The 19141-nt window shown below is 34.2% G+C and overlaps 1 protein-coding gene across 1 annotated transcript in view; it reads left to right on the forward strand.

Annotated features, from left to right (window-relative positions):
• Positions 1 to 19141, forward strand: part of LRRIQ3 (leucine rich repeats and IQ motif containing 3) — a 233104-nt gene that overhangs the window by 99832 nt on the left and 114131 nt on the right. Inside the window, exon 6 of the mRNA XM_073788350.1 lies at positions 16497 to 16653. Within this exon, the coding sequence (XP_073644451.1) occupies positions 16497 to 16653 (157 nt within the window). The remainder of the gene's footprint in view (positions 1 to 16496; positions 16654 to 19141) is intronic.

Raw genomic sequence — 19141 nt, forward strand, 5'->3', positions numbered from 1 at the left:
ACACAGAGGATTTTTAGGGCGGTGAAATACTCAGTATCTCACATAATGATGATTACTTGTCATTATACATTTGTCCAAATCCACAGCCTGTATACCACCAAGAGTGAACCTTAATGTAAACTATGGTCTTTGGATGACAGTGATGTGTCAATGTACGTTCTTCAATTGTAACATACTGTTCTGGTGAGGGATGTTAACAATGAAAGAGGCTATGCATGTGTGGGAGCAAAGGGTATATAGGAATTCTCTATACCTTCCTCTCAGTTTTGCTGTGAACCTAATACTGCTCTAAAATGTAAAATTCGTTAGAAATAATTTTTAAAATTAACACAAAAATTTAGTACACAGTGGGTGTCACTAAAGATTTTGGTTTAAGGGATTACATGAATAGTAGCCAAACCTTACTCATTCCCTCCCTCCACTTTCCTTTTTCTTCCCTTGCTTCCTTCCTTAGCAGGTTGAAGTTATTATCTACCTTTTTAATAGCAATCACAATTCCATACTTGTTAAGATTTTACATATATATCTTTAGAGTTTATTCAAAGTTGCTGATTATATGAAATCTGCAGTAGCAAATAGTATGCAAACTATTGTGTCTTGTTGGGTTTTGTTATTTAATAAAAAATAAAGTGTTACAAATCAAATTTGAATGAATACAAAATTTAAATATAGGATGTTTTTAAATTTTTGATCACTTTTCTCCTATAATTATGCTAGATATATGGCCTATTAAATATATATCATTTTTATTCTGATAATTATAAAGACCTTCCTGGCCCATAAGATCTGACAGTTGAAAACAAAAGAAATCATAAATGAAAGAAACAGTCATAAATTTACAGCATTTTAAAAATACTTAAGATTTTTTTTAACAATAACTGGACAACAATAAACTTAATTTAGTACTTGACACTAAGGTAAATAAGGATCCAGGGTGAAAACTGGAAAACGAGACTCTAAAATTTTCCTGTTCTAACTGTTTATGGTTTTGAGTTTCAGTATGAAAATGAACTAAAATGTTTCCCCCTTCAGCCTTAACTTTTGCTGAAGAGAGGAGACATAATGAAGTAGGATAAGATAATTTTTTTATTCACAATGAAGAAAAATAATGACGAAGAACAGGCTTCCCAACATGCCTCTTAGAATCTGACTAGAATAACCAAAGCAAAAGCAAAAACTGTGAGTAGTGAGTGGAGAAGGTAGATAGAACTCATTAATGCTCAAAATAAGGAACAATGCCAACCACATAACCAAAAATCCCGAGGAATTTTTGCCATCTCTAATATATATTGACTTAGATACATCTATTCTTCCTGGATGCCTGTGGAATTCTTTATTTTTGAAATTGCTGATAAGCCACCCACTAGAGTGCCAGAAAGCTGTCCTGCAAAGTTACTTACCGGTCTGCCAGAGAATCTCTCTGGGAGGTGAGAAGTGACCTGACCTAGACATTGGGAGAACTGGTATGCCCTTGCTCCAGCTCTTGGTCCTTGAGTGAGCTGAATCTCTTCTGAGGCTCAAAACACAGGGACAGTAATGTTTGTGAGGACAGACTGAGATAATACCTGTTAGGTGCTCAGGAGTGATTGGTACATAGGCAGAGCTTTACAAATGTTAGTTCTTAGAAGTATTAGGATTCTATGATTCCACAGTTTGCTGCTATTTTGTATTTAAATCACCATCTTTCTTATAACAGAACTGGCAAAGGAGTTGGATCCTGTAATTTTAAAAAGTCATCTTTCTTCCTGCTTCTAAGGTAATCCTGCTAAAGCAAATGCCTTTACAATGAAACCTCCATATTACAAAGAATTTTCCATTCCTTTTATAAAAAAAAGAAGAATCCATCACTATCTGGCCTGCTGGCAAAACTCTCCCTGGAGTCGTACGAAGTATTGAGATATGTTCCCTCCTTTATTTTCTGGACGAGTTTGTGAAGGATTTTATTTTTTCCTTAAATGTTTGGTAGAATTCACCAATGAAGTCATCTTGGCCTGGGCTTTCCTTTATTGTAATATGTTAAATTACTAATTCAGTGGGGTTTTTTGGTTTTGTTTCTTTGGTTGTTATAAGTCTGTTTCATTTTTCTACTCCTTATTAAGTTAGGTTTGGAAATTTGTATCTTTTGGGGAATTTTTCCATTTCATCTAAATTGTCTACTTTTTGGACCTAATGCTGTTCCTAGAGTTCTCTTATGGCACTTCTAATTTCTGTAAGGTCAACAGTAATGTAGTTTCTTTTTTTTAAATAACTTATGACTTCTTTTCTTAGCGTAGCTAGAGATTTGCCTTTTTAAAAAATGTTTTCGAGAAATCATGTATTAATTTCATTGGATTTCCCTATGTGTTTTCTAATTTTCTATTTCACTGATTTCCTCTCTAATCTTTATTTCCTTTCATTTTGCCTCCTGTGGGTTTGATTTACTCTTTTTTTCCCCCAAATTTCTTAAAGTGGAAGCTTCCTTTCTTTAAAAGAGCTCCACGTTCTTCCCCCTCCTTTGTGTTTTTATATATATCATATGTATATATACATACACACACATCTTTAAGAAGAAAATGCGTTTTTACCTTTTTTTTTTTTTTTTAATAATTCTATAGTTACAGTTGACCCTAGAACAACATGGGTGTGAACTGTGAAGGTCCACTTACACATGGGTGTTTTTCAATAGTAAATACTTTAGTACTACAGTGATTTTAATTAGAATCCTGGTTTTGTAGAGACACTTGAAAATATGCTTTTAAATTTTCTGAGGGAATAAATGTCTTAGAATAGTCAAGAAACAACTAAAAAATAACAGTTTTCCAAGCCATTATAATCAATATTTGGTCATTGGCACAGGTATAGAGAAATGAGATGAACAGAATAAAGGGTCCTAAAAAGTTCTGTATATGAAAGAGATCTTAACGAATGGAAGTAATACTTTAATATGGGAAAAGGATGGTTTATTTAATAATTGGTAATGGCAAAATTGGTTATCTTTCTGAACAAAACCATAATTGCTTCTCTGTTGCATGCCATATTAAAATATATATATTTCAGATGGGTTAAAGCATTAAATATAAAGCTTTAGAAGATAATTCAGTTGAATATTCTTATAACCTTATGGTAGGAGAGAAGCAAGCTGTAAACAGAGAAGTGTTTACATTAAAAAGGATGCACCAGGGACTTCCCTGGTGGCCCAGTGGTTAAAGAATCCACCTTCCAATGCAGGGGATGCGGGTTTGATCCCTGGTCAGGGAAATAAGATCCCATATGCTGTGGAGCAACTAAGCCCATGTGCCGCAACTACTGAGCCCACGCACTCTAGAGCCCATGTGCCACAACTAGAGAGGCCACGCACCACAACTACTGAGCCCATGTGCTCTCAGAGCCTGCATGCCACAACTAGAGAGAAGCCCACACACCGCAATGAAGAGCCCATGTGCCGCAATGAAAGATCCCATATGCCTCAACAGAGATCCTGCATGCTGCAACTAAGACCCCATACAGCCAAAAAAAACCAAAAAAAAAAAACCCAAAAAAGAATGTGTCAGGATAAATCAGAAAATGTTAACATATAAAGAGCTCACACAAATAGTAGGACAAAGAAAAACAACTCAGATTTAAAAAATGGGTGGAAGATGTGAACAGACAGCTCATAAAAGAAATATGTTACCAACATAAATATGAAAAGATTATTAATCTCATTAATAGTCAAAGATACGCAAACTAAAGAAGCAATGAGATACCATTTTTTTCTAACAGATTGACAAAGGTTAAAAATTGTGATAATGTTTCTTATGAGGATTTAAGGATGAACCTAACATTGACAGATCATAATCACTCAAAGTCCATATGGTTCATACTTGGTGTTGTACATTGTATGTGTTTAGACAAATGTATAATAACATGTATCTATCATTATGGTGTCATACAGAGTATTTTCTCTGCCCTAAAACTCATATCTGTTCAGCCTATTCATTGTCCCTGCCCCCTTCCCCATGATGGTTAATTTTATGTCTCAATTTGGCTAGACTATGATGCCCAACTGGTCTAGATATTGCTGTAAAGGTATTTTTTAGATGTGATTAACAGTTAAACCAGTAGACTTTGAGTGATGATTACCATTCATGTTGTGGATGGGTTTCATCTTGTTAGTTGAAGCCCTTAAGAACAAAGACTGCAATTTCCAGGTGAAGCATTTTGTTTCTAGACTACAAGGTAGAAACCCTGCCTGAGTTTCCAACCTGCAGATTCTGGACTCAAGACTCCAGCATCGGCTCTTCCCTGAACTTCCAGCCTGCTGACCTGCTTTACAGATTTTAGAGTTGTCAGGTCCCATTATTGCACGGACCAGTTCCTTAAAATCTCTCTCTCTCCTCGCCGTATATTTGTTCTGTTTCTCTGTTGAAGTTTGACTGATGCACTCTCACATCAGCAATAACACTTCTTGAAATTTCTACTTGAAAGATAAAGTGTGTGTGTGTATGTGTGTGTGAGAGGGAGAGAGGGAGGGAGATGGGAGAGGAGAGAGTTGTGAGGGGCAAGCTGGGAGCAAGATTGTGTTATTTGTAGTAAAAAAAAAAAAACCTAGAAAAACTTATGTATCCTTTGTTGAAAGTTTATGATTCAGAGATAGTATAAAATACTCTACAGTTGTTAAAAAATAACAGTTCTAAACTCTATTTAACAGAGATTTCAGTGATTATTAAGAGAAAAGCAAGTTACAAAGAAATATATATAGCAAAATCCAGTGTTTATAAAAAGCAAGGGCGAGGGCTTCCCTGGTGGCGCAGTGGTTGAGAGTATGCCTGCCGATGCAGGGGACACGGGTTCGTGCCCCGGTCTGGGAAGATCCCACATGCCACGGAGCGGCTAGGCCCGTGAGCCATGGCCGCTGAGCCTGCGCGTCCGGAGCCTGTGCTCCGCAACGGGAGAGGCCACAACAGTGAGAGGCCCGCATACCGCACAAAAAAATAAAAAATAAATAAAAAAGAGCAAGGGCAAAAGTTTGTATCCATGTGAGGAAGGGAAAAATATACAACCAAATGTGTAGATGGGGGTTGGGCAATGGTGCGTAAGGAGAGGGAATGGTAAAGGCTGATAATCTGTGTCTGTGTGTGTATTTCTTTAAATGTATATATATGTATATAATTTTTTACAAAAATGATTGTATTTATACCTCTTATTTTATCTAACATGCTTGTTTTTATTTTCTGTAGTGTTGAATGTTATTGTATAAGAATTTTTAATAGCTAGATGTATTCTTTTAAATAGATATATTCTACTTAGGTGAGCTTTCCTGTTGGACATTAATATTGTTTTTATTTTCTCCAAATTATAAAAATTATAGGGATAAAAATCCATAAACATATATTTATGCATGTTCATTATTATGTACTTAGAAGCAATTTCTGGAATTTGAATTGGCATATAAATGGATATATAAATTTCTATTTTTTATCATTTTATTACTAGTAGTAGTAATTGTCATACTATGTGATATTAATATTATGAATATAATAGCTGTTATTGTATTACTTCTGCTAGTAATATGACTATTGCTAATAAGTATAATAAAGAAGACCTTATTAAAATTTGCGTCATACTTTCTAGATGAGAATCTTATCATTAAGTAAACTTTATTTAATGTAATGAGCCACTTGGGTGAATGTGGTTGGAGGAAGTATTTAAAGGCTGTGTCAACTACTAATATTTCTATGCATACATTTAACATCTATCTATATTTTTTCTCTCAACCACTGTAAAAGTTATCTGGAAAATTATAATTTATCATTGCTCCTGTATTAACTTCTCTTTATAATATCATATTTTGAGATATAAGTGTTCTAAAGATGATGACTATTTTTGTTTTACTGACTATAATGATTATTTTTTAATAATTTGATATACCTGATGAAGCCAGGTAACCAACAGCAAACTATAAGAAGTCAAACTTAACTTTTAAACAATCATCCTATAATTTTGTTATTTATAATACCTATGTTGAATTTTAAATTAGTAATTAATCTAATAATTTGTGTTGTTACTTAATCCCATAGAAAAGAATCACAATTTCTTTTCCTAACATTTCTTCTGGATCTTTGATCAGTGGGGAGGAGCATTGGATCTGGTGAATATATGTCTTCATTTTAGAAACTATTTATGGGGCCTTATGTTAGCTTTCTAGTCATCAGGTTTCAAGTCATTATAGTATTCCTTAATATATGATTCCAATTTTCCAGAGTTATAAAAGGACAGAGTGAATCATGTAAGTGGAATCATTCAGTATTTGTCTTTCTGTGACCAGTTTATATACTTAACATAATGTCCTCAAGATTCATATATGTTGCTGCATATTGCAAAATTTGCTTCTTTTTTAAGCCTAAATAATATTTTATTTTAGGCATATGTCACATTTTATTTATCCATTCTGCTGTTGATGGGCATTTAAGTGTTTCCACACCTGCTCAGGGAGACACTGAGAGCTAGACATTTTGTCTACTTGCTCTGTGCTGAACTGGGAGCAAGGGATATGGTGACTGCCAACCCAGATCTCCATCTCTACTCTCACTAGTCCCCAGGAAGCTAGGTTATGCCAGGTCTTATCAGCACTTAACTGTTAGCAAGTCAGAAGCCAGTACTTTGGGCAGCCCCCAAAAAATTGTGGCATTCTGTGGTTTCTGTCGACTTACTCAGTGGTGAGCCAGGGGAAAGGAATTATGGCATCTACCAACCCAAGCATCTGTCTCCATTCTCCTCCAGGTGGCTAGACTGTGTCAGACTGTCAAAGATCTGAGAATGGCAGGAGAGAAGCCAACCCTTTGAAGAGGTCCCTTGGAAAAGTTGGGGACACTGGATATATGAACTAGCTCTTTCCCTCCCCTCGAAGAAGCTGGGAGCTAGGAGTTCTCTTCTTGATCATATTGTACAGTGCCAGGGGTAGGGATTCTGAAGAAAGGATGTCCTGAATCTCACTACTTGCTTTGGTGAGCCTAGTTTCATGTTCACCAGGATGCATGAGCCTTTCAATCAGCTTGTGGATTTCTCACAATAGGAATTTGTCCCTGAATTGTTGCTGAAGTGGTGTGTTTGTTGGGGGGAAATGGGGGCCCAGGGCTGCTTCTTTGTCATCTTGCTGACCCGTTATGCATTTTAAATGTTTGAGACTTGCTTTTTCTTATCGTTTTTATTGTTATTTACTTTGATTCCTCTACTCTTTTAGAACATTCTTATTTACTTTAATGTCTGTTTCAAGGTTTAAACTTGGGGGGGGTGTCACAGATTCCTTTGAAAATCTGATGAAAGTTATAGGCATTATTTCCAGTGTAATCTATACATGCATACTCAAATAAAATGTGCTTACAATTTCACTGGGTTCAGTTCTAAGTTAAACTCTGGCATATACCATAACTTTTTTATTTTCACATTTTAGCCTTTAATCTTAGAAAATTAGAGTCAATGTGAATACTTCTGTGGACAACCACCCACCCCAACTTTCCTTGACTTCTTAAGATCTAGACCGTCTCACACTGTCCAAGAAGAATCTTGATGGATTAATGAACCCATATGAAAGAGGCAAACCTAAGTTTTACAACCAACCCACATTTTTTTAAACTCATGAACTATTTTCTATTTTCTAATGAGAGTTTTTAAGGAGACGAGATGATTCAGGTCCTCTGGCCAGTAGTCAATAAGAAGACAGTTCCTAACTGGAAAATTACTTAGAGATCCTCAAGTAAAATTAAAATGGAATATAAGTATTAAGCAAATATTTTTGAACTGAAATAAGTGATCTCTTTAAAACTTACTTTTTAAGATTTTTCTCTTATAATTCATATTATAAGGAAAAAGAGAATCTACTGCCAAGAATTTCCTCCAGTGTAAGTTCTATAAGACCAGGAACTCTGGAATTTTACAACATATTCCCAGAGTCTAGAGCAGTGCATTTTGAATAAGTGTTTGAGCAATAAATGAAAGAGTAAATGAATAAATAACTCTGATGAAAAGGAAACTGTGTTTTAATATCAACAGGTTGTGGAAATGATTTTTACCTCTTCTCAATCTATGGATCTACCTCATGTCATTATAAAAATAAGTCATTAAATAAGAAATTTTTTAAAACAAGAAAAATGTATTAAAAAGTAAAATTATATTTAAAACAGGAGCCATGTAAATTTAATAATCTAAGAGATCAAAAACATAAGATAATTTAATTTAAGATAAACCTAAATATTAACATCATTCACAGAAGTGTCTCATATCTTTTTGTTCCTTTCATACTCCTATACTACTTTTGTTGTATTGAGTAAATATTGTATAGTGTAACATTTAAATTTCTTTCATGATGTTTTAATTGTATAATTTTAGTTATTTTCTTGGTGTTTTTTCTAGGGCTTAGAATATGCATCTGAACTTATTTATTTCAGGTATATAGTGACAAGTTTAGTGAGATATAAAAATGTTACTTTTGGGGCTTCCCTGGTGGCACAGTGGTTGAGAGTCCACCTGCTGATGCAGGGGACACGGGTTCGTGCCCCGGTCCGGGAAGATCCCACATGCCGCGGAGCGGCTGCACCCGTGAGCCATGGCCGCTGAGGCTGTGCCTCCGGAGCCTGTGTTCTGCAACGGGAGAGGCCACAACAGTGAGAGGCCCGCATACTGCAAAAATAAATAAATAAAAATAAAAATGTCACTTCTGTATATGTTTATCACCTCTTCCAACTTTTTGTGCTATTAATGTTATACATATTACATATATATATGTTACAAACCCAAAAGTATATTATTACAGTTATCACTTTATAAAGTGTTATGTCCTTTAAAGGAGCTAAGGCAAAAAAGAAGAACAAGTATATATTCATTGAGTTTGTTACATTGACAATACTATTTATCATATTTCTAGTTCTTTTCATTTTTTTCCTGTGGATTTAAATTACCATCTAGTATTATTTTATTACTCCAAAACAGCTTTGCTTCCACCTGCTGTCTTGTGCTATTATTGTCAAATACATTACATTTATACATGTTTTAGACAAAATACAATTATACAAATATTATATTATACAATTGTTTTTTAAATTAGTTAAGAGAAGAAACGAGTAGAAATTTGAATTTATATTGTTTTATAATTACACAATTTTTTACCAGCACTCTTTATTTTTTTTGTGGATTTAAATTACTGTTTGTGGTCACTAGCTTTCGACCTGAAGAACTTCCTTTAGTATTTCATATAAGGCATGTCTGTGGTTTAGATATAATTTGGAGTTGGTGCTTTTTTGGGGGTGGGGGGTGGTTTGGATATATGTTCAGAAGTGAAATTGCTGAGTCATGTCATAGTTCTGCTTTTAATTTTTTGAGGATTCTTAATACTGTTCTTTATAGTGGCTATATCAGTTTACAATCCCGCCAACAGTGCACAAGTCTTCCTTCCCTTCTGCATCCTTGGCAGCATTTGTTGTCTGTTGTCTTTTTGATGATGGCCATTCTAACAGGTATGAGGTGATACTGCATTGTGTTTTTGATTTGCATTTCCCTGATGATTAGTGATGTTAAGCATCTTTTCTTGTGTCTGTTGGCCATGTGGAATTCTTCTTTGGAAAAATGTCTGTTCAGGTCTTTTACCCATTTTTAAATTGGATTATTCATGTTTTGTTTGTTTCTGAGTTCTATGAGTTCTTTATATATTTTGGATATTAACCCCTTATCAGATATATGGCTTACAAATATTTTTTCACATTCTGTAGCTTGTCTTTTCATCTTGTTGCTTATTTCTTTTGCTTCACAGAAGCTTTTTAATTTGATGTAGTTCCACTTGTTTACTTTTGATTTTGTTGCTTGTACTACAGGTGTCATATCCAAAAAATCATTGCCAAGAACCATGCCAATGACCTTTTTCCTATGTCTACTTCCAAGGATTTCATGTCTTACATTTAAGTCTTTAATCCATTTTGAGTTAATTTTTGTGTATGCTGTAAAATAGTGGAGGAGTTTCATTCTTTCCATGTTGCTGTTTGGTTTTATCAATGCTGTTTATTGAAGAGACTGTCCTTTTACCATTGTTGATTCTTGGCTCCTTTGTCATAAATTAATTGACCCATATATGCACGGTTTTATTTCTGTGCTCCTTATTCTGTTTTGTTGATATATGGGCTTGTTTTTATGTCAATACAATACTGTTTTAATTACTATAACTTTGTAATATAGTTTGAAATCAGGGCATGTAATGCCTCCAGTGTTGTTCTTCTTTCTCAGGATTGCTTTGGCTATTTGGGTATATAGTGGCTCCATATAAATATTGGGATATTTTCCTACTTCTATGAAAAATGCCATTGTAATCTTGATAGGGATTTCATTGAATCTGTAGATGGCTTCTGGATGTATTGACATTTTAACAATATTCATTTTCCCAATCTATGAACATGGGATACTTTTCTATTTATTTGTGTCTTCAATTTCTTTCACTAATTATTGTTTCCAGAGTAGAAATCTTTCACCTCCTTAGTTAAGTTTAGTCCTGATATTTTATTGTTTTTGATGCTATTTTAAATGGGATGTTTTTCTCTATTTCTTTTCCATATAGTTGATAGTGGTAGAAACATTACTGATTTTTGAGTGTTAATTTTGTATCCTACGGTTGTACTGACTTTTTCAATTATATCTAACAGTTTTTTTTTAATGGAGTCTTTAAGATTTTCTGTATATAAAATCATGTCATCTGCAAATAGAGATAATTTTACCTCTTTTCCAACATTTTCCTATGTTTTCTTTTATTTCTTTTCTCTCGTTGTCTTGCCTGATTGCTCTGGCAAGGACTTCCAGTTCTATGTTGAGTAGGAGTGGTGAGAGTGGGCACCCTTATCTTACTCCTGATTCTAGAGGAAAATATTTCAGCTTTTCATGATTAAGTATGATAATAGCTGAGTGCTTATTATATATGGCCTTTATTGTGTTATATTCCTTCTATACCTAATTTTTTGAGAGTTTTTATCATGAACAGAAGTTGAATTTTGTCAAATGCTTTTTCTGCATCTCTTGAGATGATCATATGACTTTTTTCTTTCATTCTATTTATGCGATGGATCACATTTATTTGCATATGTTGAACCTTCTTTGCGTTCCATGTATAAATCCCACTTGATCATGGTGAAAGATCTTTAACTGTGCTGCTAAATTCAGTTTGCTAATGTTTTATTGAGACTTTTTGCACCTTATATTCAACAGGGATTGAACTGTAGTTTTCTTTTCTGTTAGTGTCCTTATCTGGCTTTGGTATCAGAGTAACGCTGGCCTCATAAAATGAGTCTGGGAGTGTTTCCTCCTCTTTGATTTTTTGGGAGAGTTTAAGAATAATTGGTGCAAATTCTTTAAATGTTTGGTAAAATTCACCAGTGAAGCCATCTGGTCCTGGGCTTCTCTTCATTGGGAGACATTTTATTACTGATTTGATCTCCTTATTGTTAATTGGTCTATTCAGACTTTCTGTTTATTCCTGATTTGTTTCGAGTAGTTGTGTTTCTAATAATTTTTTAGTTTCTTCTAAGTTGTCCAGTTTGTTGGCATATAGTTGTTCATAATGGTCTCTTATGATGTGTCATGTCTCTGTGGTATAAATTGTAATGTCTCATTTTTCATTTACAATTTTGTCAATTTGGGTCATTTCTCTTTTTCTTTTTCCCTTAGTCTAGCTAAAGCTTTGTGATTTTGTTTATATTTTCAAAGAAACAACTCTTAGGTTGGTTATATTTTCTATTGTTTTCATGTTCTCTATTTCATGTATTTCCTCTCTAATCTTTATTATTTTCTTCCTTCTTCTAACTTTGGGATCATTTTATTATTCTTTTTCTACTTTTTCTGCTAACTTTGGTCTCAATTTGTTCTGCTTTTTCTAAAGATAGGACTTGTTTTTTTAATTCAGTCAGCTATCTTATGTCTTTTGATTGGAGCATTTAGTCCATTGACATCTAAAGTAACTATTGATAGGTATGTACTTATTGCCATTTTATCACTTATTGATAGATATGTACTTATTGTCATTTTGTCACTTATTTTCTGGTTGCTTTTGTAGTTCTTCTCTGTTGTTTTCTTCTTCTATTAGTTTCTTCCCTATGAATTGATGATTTTCTTTAATTGAATACTGTGTTCCTTTCTAGTTTTTGTGTATCTGTTGTAGGTTTTTGATTTATGGTTACCATGGGGTTCATATATGTTGACCTGTAACTATATCTATTTGTTTAAAATGGGTAGTCCTTTAAATTCAAACACATTCTAAAATATCTACACTTTTTACTCCCCTCCCACACATATTGTTTTTGATGTCATATATTATATCTTCATGTGTATCCTTTACTGACTATTGTAGTGATAGTTGATTTTACAATTTTTTGTTTTTAAATATTTGTACTAGCTTATTTAAGTGGTTGATTTTCATCCTTTACTATGTATTTGCCTTAACTAGTGGGATTTTTCCTTTATAGATTCTTTCTTCTTGTTATAGCCTTTTCTTTTCCACTTAGAAAAGATTCTTTAACATTTCTTTTAGGGTAGGTTTAGTATTAATGAACTCTTTATGTTTTTGCTTGTCTGAGAAGTTATCTTTCCACTTCTAAATGATAGTCATGCTGGGTAGTGTGTCCTAGGTTGCAGTTTTCCCCTTTCAGCACTTTGAATATATCATGCTACTCCCTTCTGGCCTGTAATTTTTTCTGCATAAAAATCAGCTGATAGCCTTATGAGGCTATCAGCTGATTTTTGAGGGTTCCCTTGTATATGACACTTTGTTTTTGTCTTGCTACCTTTAGAATCCTCTCTTTAACTTTTGTCATTTTAATTATGATATGTCCTGGTGTGGGTCTGTTTGGGTTCATCTTGTTTGTGACCCACTGTACTTACTGTACCTGGATATCTATTTCCTTCTTCATCTTTGGGAAGTTTTCAGTCATAATTTCATCAAATACATTTTCAACTCTCTTCTCTCTTTTTCTCAGATCCCTATCATGCAAATGTTGGTTTTTCTTTTAGTTTGTTTTTCATTTCAGTTACTGTATTCTCCAGTTCTGATTGGTTCTTTTTTTATATTTCTAGTTCCTTGTTAAATTTTGCACTTTATTAATCTATAATTTTCTCTCATTTAGCATTCTTATTACTAATGGTTTGAGCTCTTTATCTGGTAAATTATTTCTTTCTGTTTCATTGGTTGTTTTTCAGGAGTTTTCTCTTACCTTTTCAATTGAAACAAAATTCCTTTCTCATTTTGCTTAACTTTCTCTGTCTCTATGAAATTAGGTGAAACAGTAACTTATTACAGTCCTGAAAGAATGTCCTTGTGTGGAAGCATTTCTCTACAGTCTGTGTGTGCCCAGTGGCCTTGATGGGAGAGCTAGATCTGACAATACTAGTCACATCTTTCCTCAAGGTGTGCTTGCAGCTATCACCTTAGTAGGAGGTGGGGCTGGAGAAGGAGTGGCTAGGTCCAGAGCCATGAGTGAGCTGGGGCTTTTCCTCTGCTCAGTGGCTGTCACCACCCTGTTGGGGGAAGGGGCCTGTCCCAAGCTGCTGGAGCAGAAGCCCTGGGGGTCATGTTCAAGCCGGCTCTGTCTGTTCCCATTAAATGTTTGCTCTTCCCACACCCAGCACCGGCACTCTCACCCCAGAGGGAAGCAATGATGGGGCAAGAGTGGCTAGCATGTGGGCTTGGTGTGGGTTAGGGCATAAGCTCTGGTGGTCCGGCCTTGGCAGGGACCTGGACTGTTTCCAATGCACTGCCTGTGTGAGCACCAGTAATGGTTGCCCCTGCTTTTCTCAGTTGCTGCTTTGTGTCTGAGTGTCCTTTGTCCCTCAGCCACAGAGCCCTTTCCCCAGTGTGGAGCTGCATCATGAGTGACCACTCTCCTTAGGTTGGTACACAGGCTAGGGCAGTTCCAGGAAATCAGCCAGCCACCCTGCAGTCTCAATGCACCCCCTCTGCACTGTTTCAGGAGCAAGGGAGTTTGTGCATACTCCTCACAAGCAGGCTTCCCACAGCCCTGCTGTTAGTCCCACCGGCCCTGGAACCAGACAAGTGGGCTTGCCTTCCCAGTGTTGGACCCCAGGGCTGGGGTGCTCAATATGTGGCTCAAACTGCTCATTCCTCAGGGAGGGTCTCCATCTGTGTAGTATCTCTTTTCTTCTGAGTCTCCTCCCAGGGGCACAGGTCCTGACCTGATCACATCTCTTCCTTCCTACCTGATTCTGTGGGGATCTTTCTCACAGCTTTGGTTGTACAGGAATATTTCTTCCAGTCTCTGCTTACTTTTCAGTGAGGATTGTTCCACATGTAGATGTATTTTTGATGTGTTCGTTGGGGAGAGGTTATTTCCACATCCTCCTACTTCACCATCTTGATCTTCTCTGATCTCAAAGCCACTCTTCTGCTTAAAACTCTGCAGTAACTGTCCATCCCAGTGACCTTCCTGTTCTTCAAACATGCCAAGTGTGTTCTTGCCTCCCTAAGCATACTTCCACCTGGCCTTTTGTACTTGTCATTTGCTTTACTAGAATGTTTTTCTGAGATTCTCACTATAGCTTGTTTCCTCTTAGCAATACTATCCCAATCCAGCCTATGTGAAAAGCAATTCACTTATTATATATTTAGTGTTTTATTTCTATATTGTCTAACTCTACTTATTAGAGAATATAACATTCATGGTATTACAGACTTTCTTCTCTTCAGAGAGCACATAGTGGTCATTTTCAAAATACTACTTTTTCCTTGAAAATCCATTCTTTTCTTTTCTTTTAGCAGTTGAGTAACTACTAGAGATTTTGTTAACCAATTTTACTTGCAGCTAAATGTGTTCATCTGACTATGTTTTTGTTAGATTTGTAAGTGAACAGAATTAATGACTACAACTGCTGCTTCAAATACTTAAATGGTAACTATACCCCCTTTGTTTTCATGCCTTTCCCTTCCCATGGGCTGGAATGCATTAGTCATGTGGGTTAATGACAGTGTCTTTGAGTATGCTGAGGCAAGATTGAATTATTTTATGGAGCAGCGCTGCTCCACCAGTGTAGACTGCATGTGAGAAAAGTAAAATTCTGTCTTATTTGAACCAGTATAAGTTTTATTCTCATTATATTTCACCCTAACTAATTTGTAGATCATCAGTGAAAATATCTGAATGAAGGAATGAACAGGTGGAGCCCACTTTAAAAATCTGAGAAAGGGAAAAATTGCTTTCCTTGGTCATTTTTGTTTTTCCTTTGCTATTTAATAATGTAACAGTAAAGTTCCTACCTGTTTCATCATTTTAATTCAAATGATTTTGCTCTTTTATCACATATAATGAATATTATTGGTTTTTGGTAATTTGTCTTCATGATATTGAAGTAGTTTACTTTGATATCCTCTCTTACAAAAAATTTAAAATAAAGATTGGCTGCTGAATTTTATCCAATGTCTTTCTTCATCCATTTATATACTCTTACATTTTTCTCTTCATTAAATTGTTTATGTAATGAGCTTTGTAATACTTGGTCATAGTCTTATTATTCTTTGCTTACATTGCTGGATTCTTTTTATTAGCATTTAGAATTTTTGCATCTGTATTCAAAGATTATATTGGTATATGGTTTTCTTCTTATTGCCTTATTGGACTGAGTAGGACTTTGAGTACAATGTTGAATAGATAGGGTGAGAGATGTTATCCTTCCCTTGTTTTTGATCTTACAGAGCTAACATTTAGTATTTTACTATTGTGATATTAGTTTGTTGATGCCATTTATCTAGTAATATTTTGAACACATTAGGTTAAATAAAACGTAATACAGTCATCGCTTGCTATCTGCAAGAGATTGGTTCCAGGACCTGCTGCAGATACCAAAATCTTCAGATGCTCTAGTCCTTTACACTTGTCCCTGTGTACTTGCGGGTTCCGCAGTGTGGTGGGTTCAACCAATAACAGATAGTATAGTACTATTTTTACTGAAAAAAATTCATATATAAGTGAACTCACGCAGTTCACATTTGTGTTGTTCAAGGGTCAAATGTATTAAAATTAATCTCACCTATTTCTTTTTACTTTTTTCTTAGTGTGGCTAATAGAAAATTTTAAGTTACTTTATGGCATGCATTATATTCTCTTGGACAGTACTGCTGTAAAGTAGTTTTCCTAGGTGGAAATAAGTTATTTCTTTACTGGAGAAGAAAGATAAAAAGAGTTTATATTTGTTAACATATTTCTATAGATAATTTAGTCATGTTCTCTCTGACATTATATTATAAAATGCATAGCCAGATGTAGTTACAGAATTGTTTGTGCATTCATGTCCCCAGAGATTTCTCAGCACTCATTCATCCCTTGATGAATGTTGATGAGCCAGCCCTAATGCCTAGCTTTATATAGTAATAATATGAAAACAAATATTACATTAAGTTTACCACTATGTTTTGCAAGATGTAAGTGAACTCATAAGTAGTTTTCTTTTTTTTTTTTTGCAAAAAAACTAAATGACCGTTCCCCCCCCCGCTTTATATTCAGCCACTTGTTCTTGTATAAAAAACATCAGGAAAAAACTATTAGTGAAAGTGAAAAAAAATGGATTTGCAAACACAAAGGATTTGAAGATAAGCTCTTTAAGGATCTCTTATTTCATCCTGGAACCAATATAACAGAAAAGCGTGCATGTTGGAAACATGTAAGTATAGTTATTTTATTACTCTTCTTTGAAATATTTTTAAGACACTATAGTTATAGTTTATATTTTATTAGTGATAATTTCTTTAATCTCTTTTAAATGTCTTCCATTGTTAATATTATGCTTGAGATTTTCTTGATGTGATAAAAGTCATATAATGTAGAATAAATGTAATTTTTGTGGTGTATTAATCACTCTTAACAGAACCATTTTATAATTTATGCTTTATATATGTGTTTTCTCTTATTAATTATTGGAAGTAGTTATTAATAGTAATATAAAATATATTCTCAGTAGCTGAAAACATAAAGAAATATTTAGTTTATTAAAGGCTGATAATTATACATATAGTATAATATTCACTCAGTATTTTGTGCAAAATCATCTATTGCTTTAAGGACACAATAAAAATAGAAAGAAATGTATATTTATTGAGTACCTACTATGTACCAGGCACTGTGCTAGATATTTTGCATGTGGTATGTAATATATTCTTCACAATACTGTAAGAGGTATTTTTACCTCTTTTTTTATGATTAGGGAAACTAAGGCTCATAGGGGTTGATTAACTTATCAAAAGCCAAACAGTTAAGTGACATTGGTAGGCCTTAACTCGAGATCATCTGACTCCAAAGTTTGTGCTTTTTTATTTTTAGAATTTTGTTTTGCTTTTACCATTAGGTAATGGTAAAAATGAAAACTCGGCATTATAGTATAATTAACTGGAATGAACTTTTTATAATTTATAAAGCACTGTGTTTGTCTGTAAACTCCTTCATATTTGCACCTGTACCTGAATAGCCTGAGCTACAAATGTTTACATTACATTAACATAATTAGAAGGGAATACAAACTGTCCAGACTGACATTAGTCTGATTTCAATGTAATTGAGGACACGTGTTCTAGATATAGTACAGTAATGTCCTCAAGCCCTTAAATCCCACCAAAATTTATCCATTGAATAAAAACATAGGTTTAAAAGGCAAATGTATCTTATGCAAAACTTTTTCCTCATTAGCATGCAGGGCCAACTGTATTAATTTGCTCCAGATGATAGTATGCTCCATAAAGTTTATGTGAAGTGTCTTTTGCCCTCTTTGTAGAATATAAACATGTTGATTTCAGGCATGTCACCTGCTTTTTATAAGCTTTATTTAGAGAAGACTTTCACTGATGTATACTGATATCCAAGTTGGATATGGGTATGTTGTATACTGATAACCAATTTGGATATACTGATAGCCAACACCCATATATAAATGTAGATGTATATATACCTATCCATATATATGTATATTTGTATATATGTTGTGTCATGGCAAGTGACCATTATATATACATAAATAGGAATAATATATATTATAAATGTTATGTAATTTAATACTTATGAAGTTACATGTAATATACCATTTCAAGATTTTGGAAGTATTTTGAATGTTATAAATCTTTTGCTAAAGTATATTAATTATAAGGAGTTTTCTAAAGCTCTTTGATATTAGTAATTCTACTAACCACATCACTACTAATGTCATTTATTAAAAATTATTCTTTCATAGTCTATAAATATGTACATTTTCCTATGCTTTTTTCATTGTTTATAGCTACCATTCATACAACATTATGAAGTCTTCAAAGCTAACTTTCTTATAGTAACTGAAATAATTTTTCATTGTAAGATTCATCTTTGAATCTATTTCTTCTATATATAATTGTCATTCCATCTTCTGCTAGCCTCATTTTTAGTCTTCTCTTCAGCTCACTCAGTTGATATATTATTCTTTTATTATTTTTACTACTCACATGTCTAGTCTTTAGTGACTTGGAGCTTGATTTATTAGAAGCTATAGTGAGAGCAGTTAATACTATAGAATACCTAAGAGAACCTAGGATCCAGAAAACATTAAAAGAGTTAGGGAGTAGGGAAAGGGGAGGGGTTGAGAAAATATCAGCATTTAATACTGGGAGTGCATTAGAGAAAGATACTGTGAGCAAAGTAATGTAAAGCTTAATCAAGAATGGAATTCGAGTTTCAGTAATTAGATAAAGCAATCGTTGTCTGAATCTGCTCCTGTTTGGGGATGAAACGTGCTTGGTCTCCCAAGGGCTTAAAATTTCTGATATTAATGGTAATCTAAAATGGAAAGAACCAGAGGAGTGAGTTCAAGTCACATTCATTTAGGAAATACTGTGGTGCAAAGCCAGAAGTCCATATAAACATCCAGAGTTAATGGTGCAAAAATAAACTGTAAATGATATACAGAACCAAAAGTTAGAAGCCATGATGAAAGAATCTGATAAAAAACTGGATTGGAGTAGAAGACATTGAGGATCTAAAACAATTGCTAGGGATATTATTTATCCATGGCTTACAGATATTGGTCAGAGGGTGGTTTTTCTTCTGTTATTGAATAGACTGACATAAATACAGAATTATGGTGGTCAATTAGATCAAACTTTAGGGACATTTGTATATTACTATGTGGGATT

Source organism: Tursiops truncatus, chromosome 1 (assembly GCF_011762595.2).
Source record: "Tursiops truncatus isolate mTurTru1 chromosome 1, mTurTru1.mat.Y, whole genome shotgun sequence".
Taxonomy (NCBI): Eukaryota; Metazoa; Chordata; class Mammalia; order Artiodactyla; family Delphinidae; genus Tursiops; species Tursiops truncatus.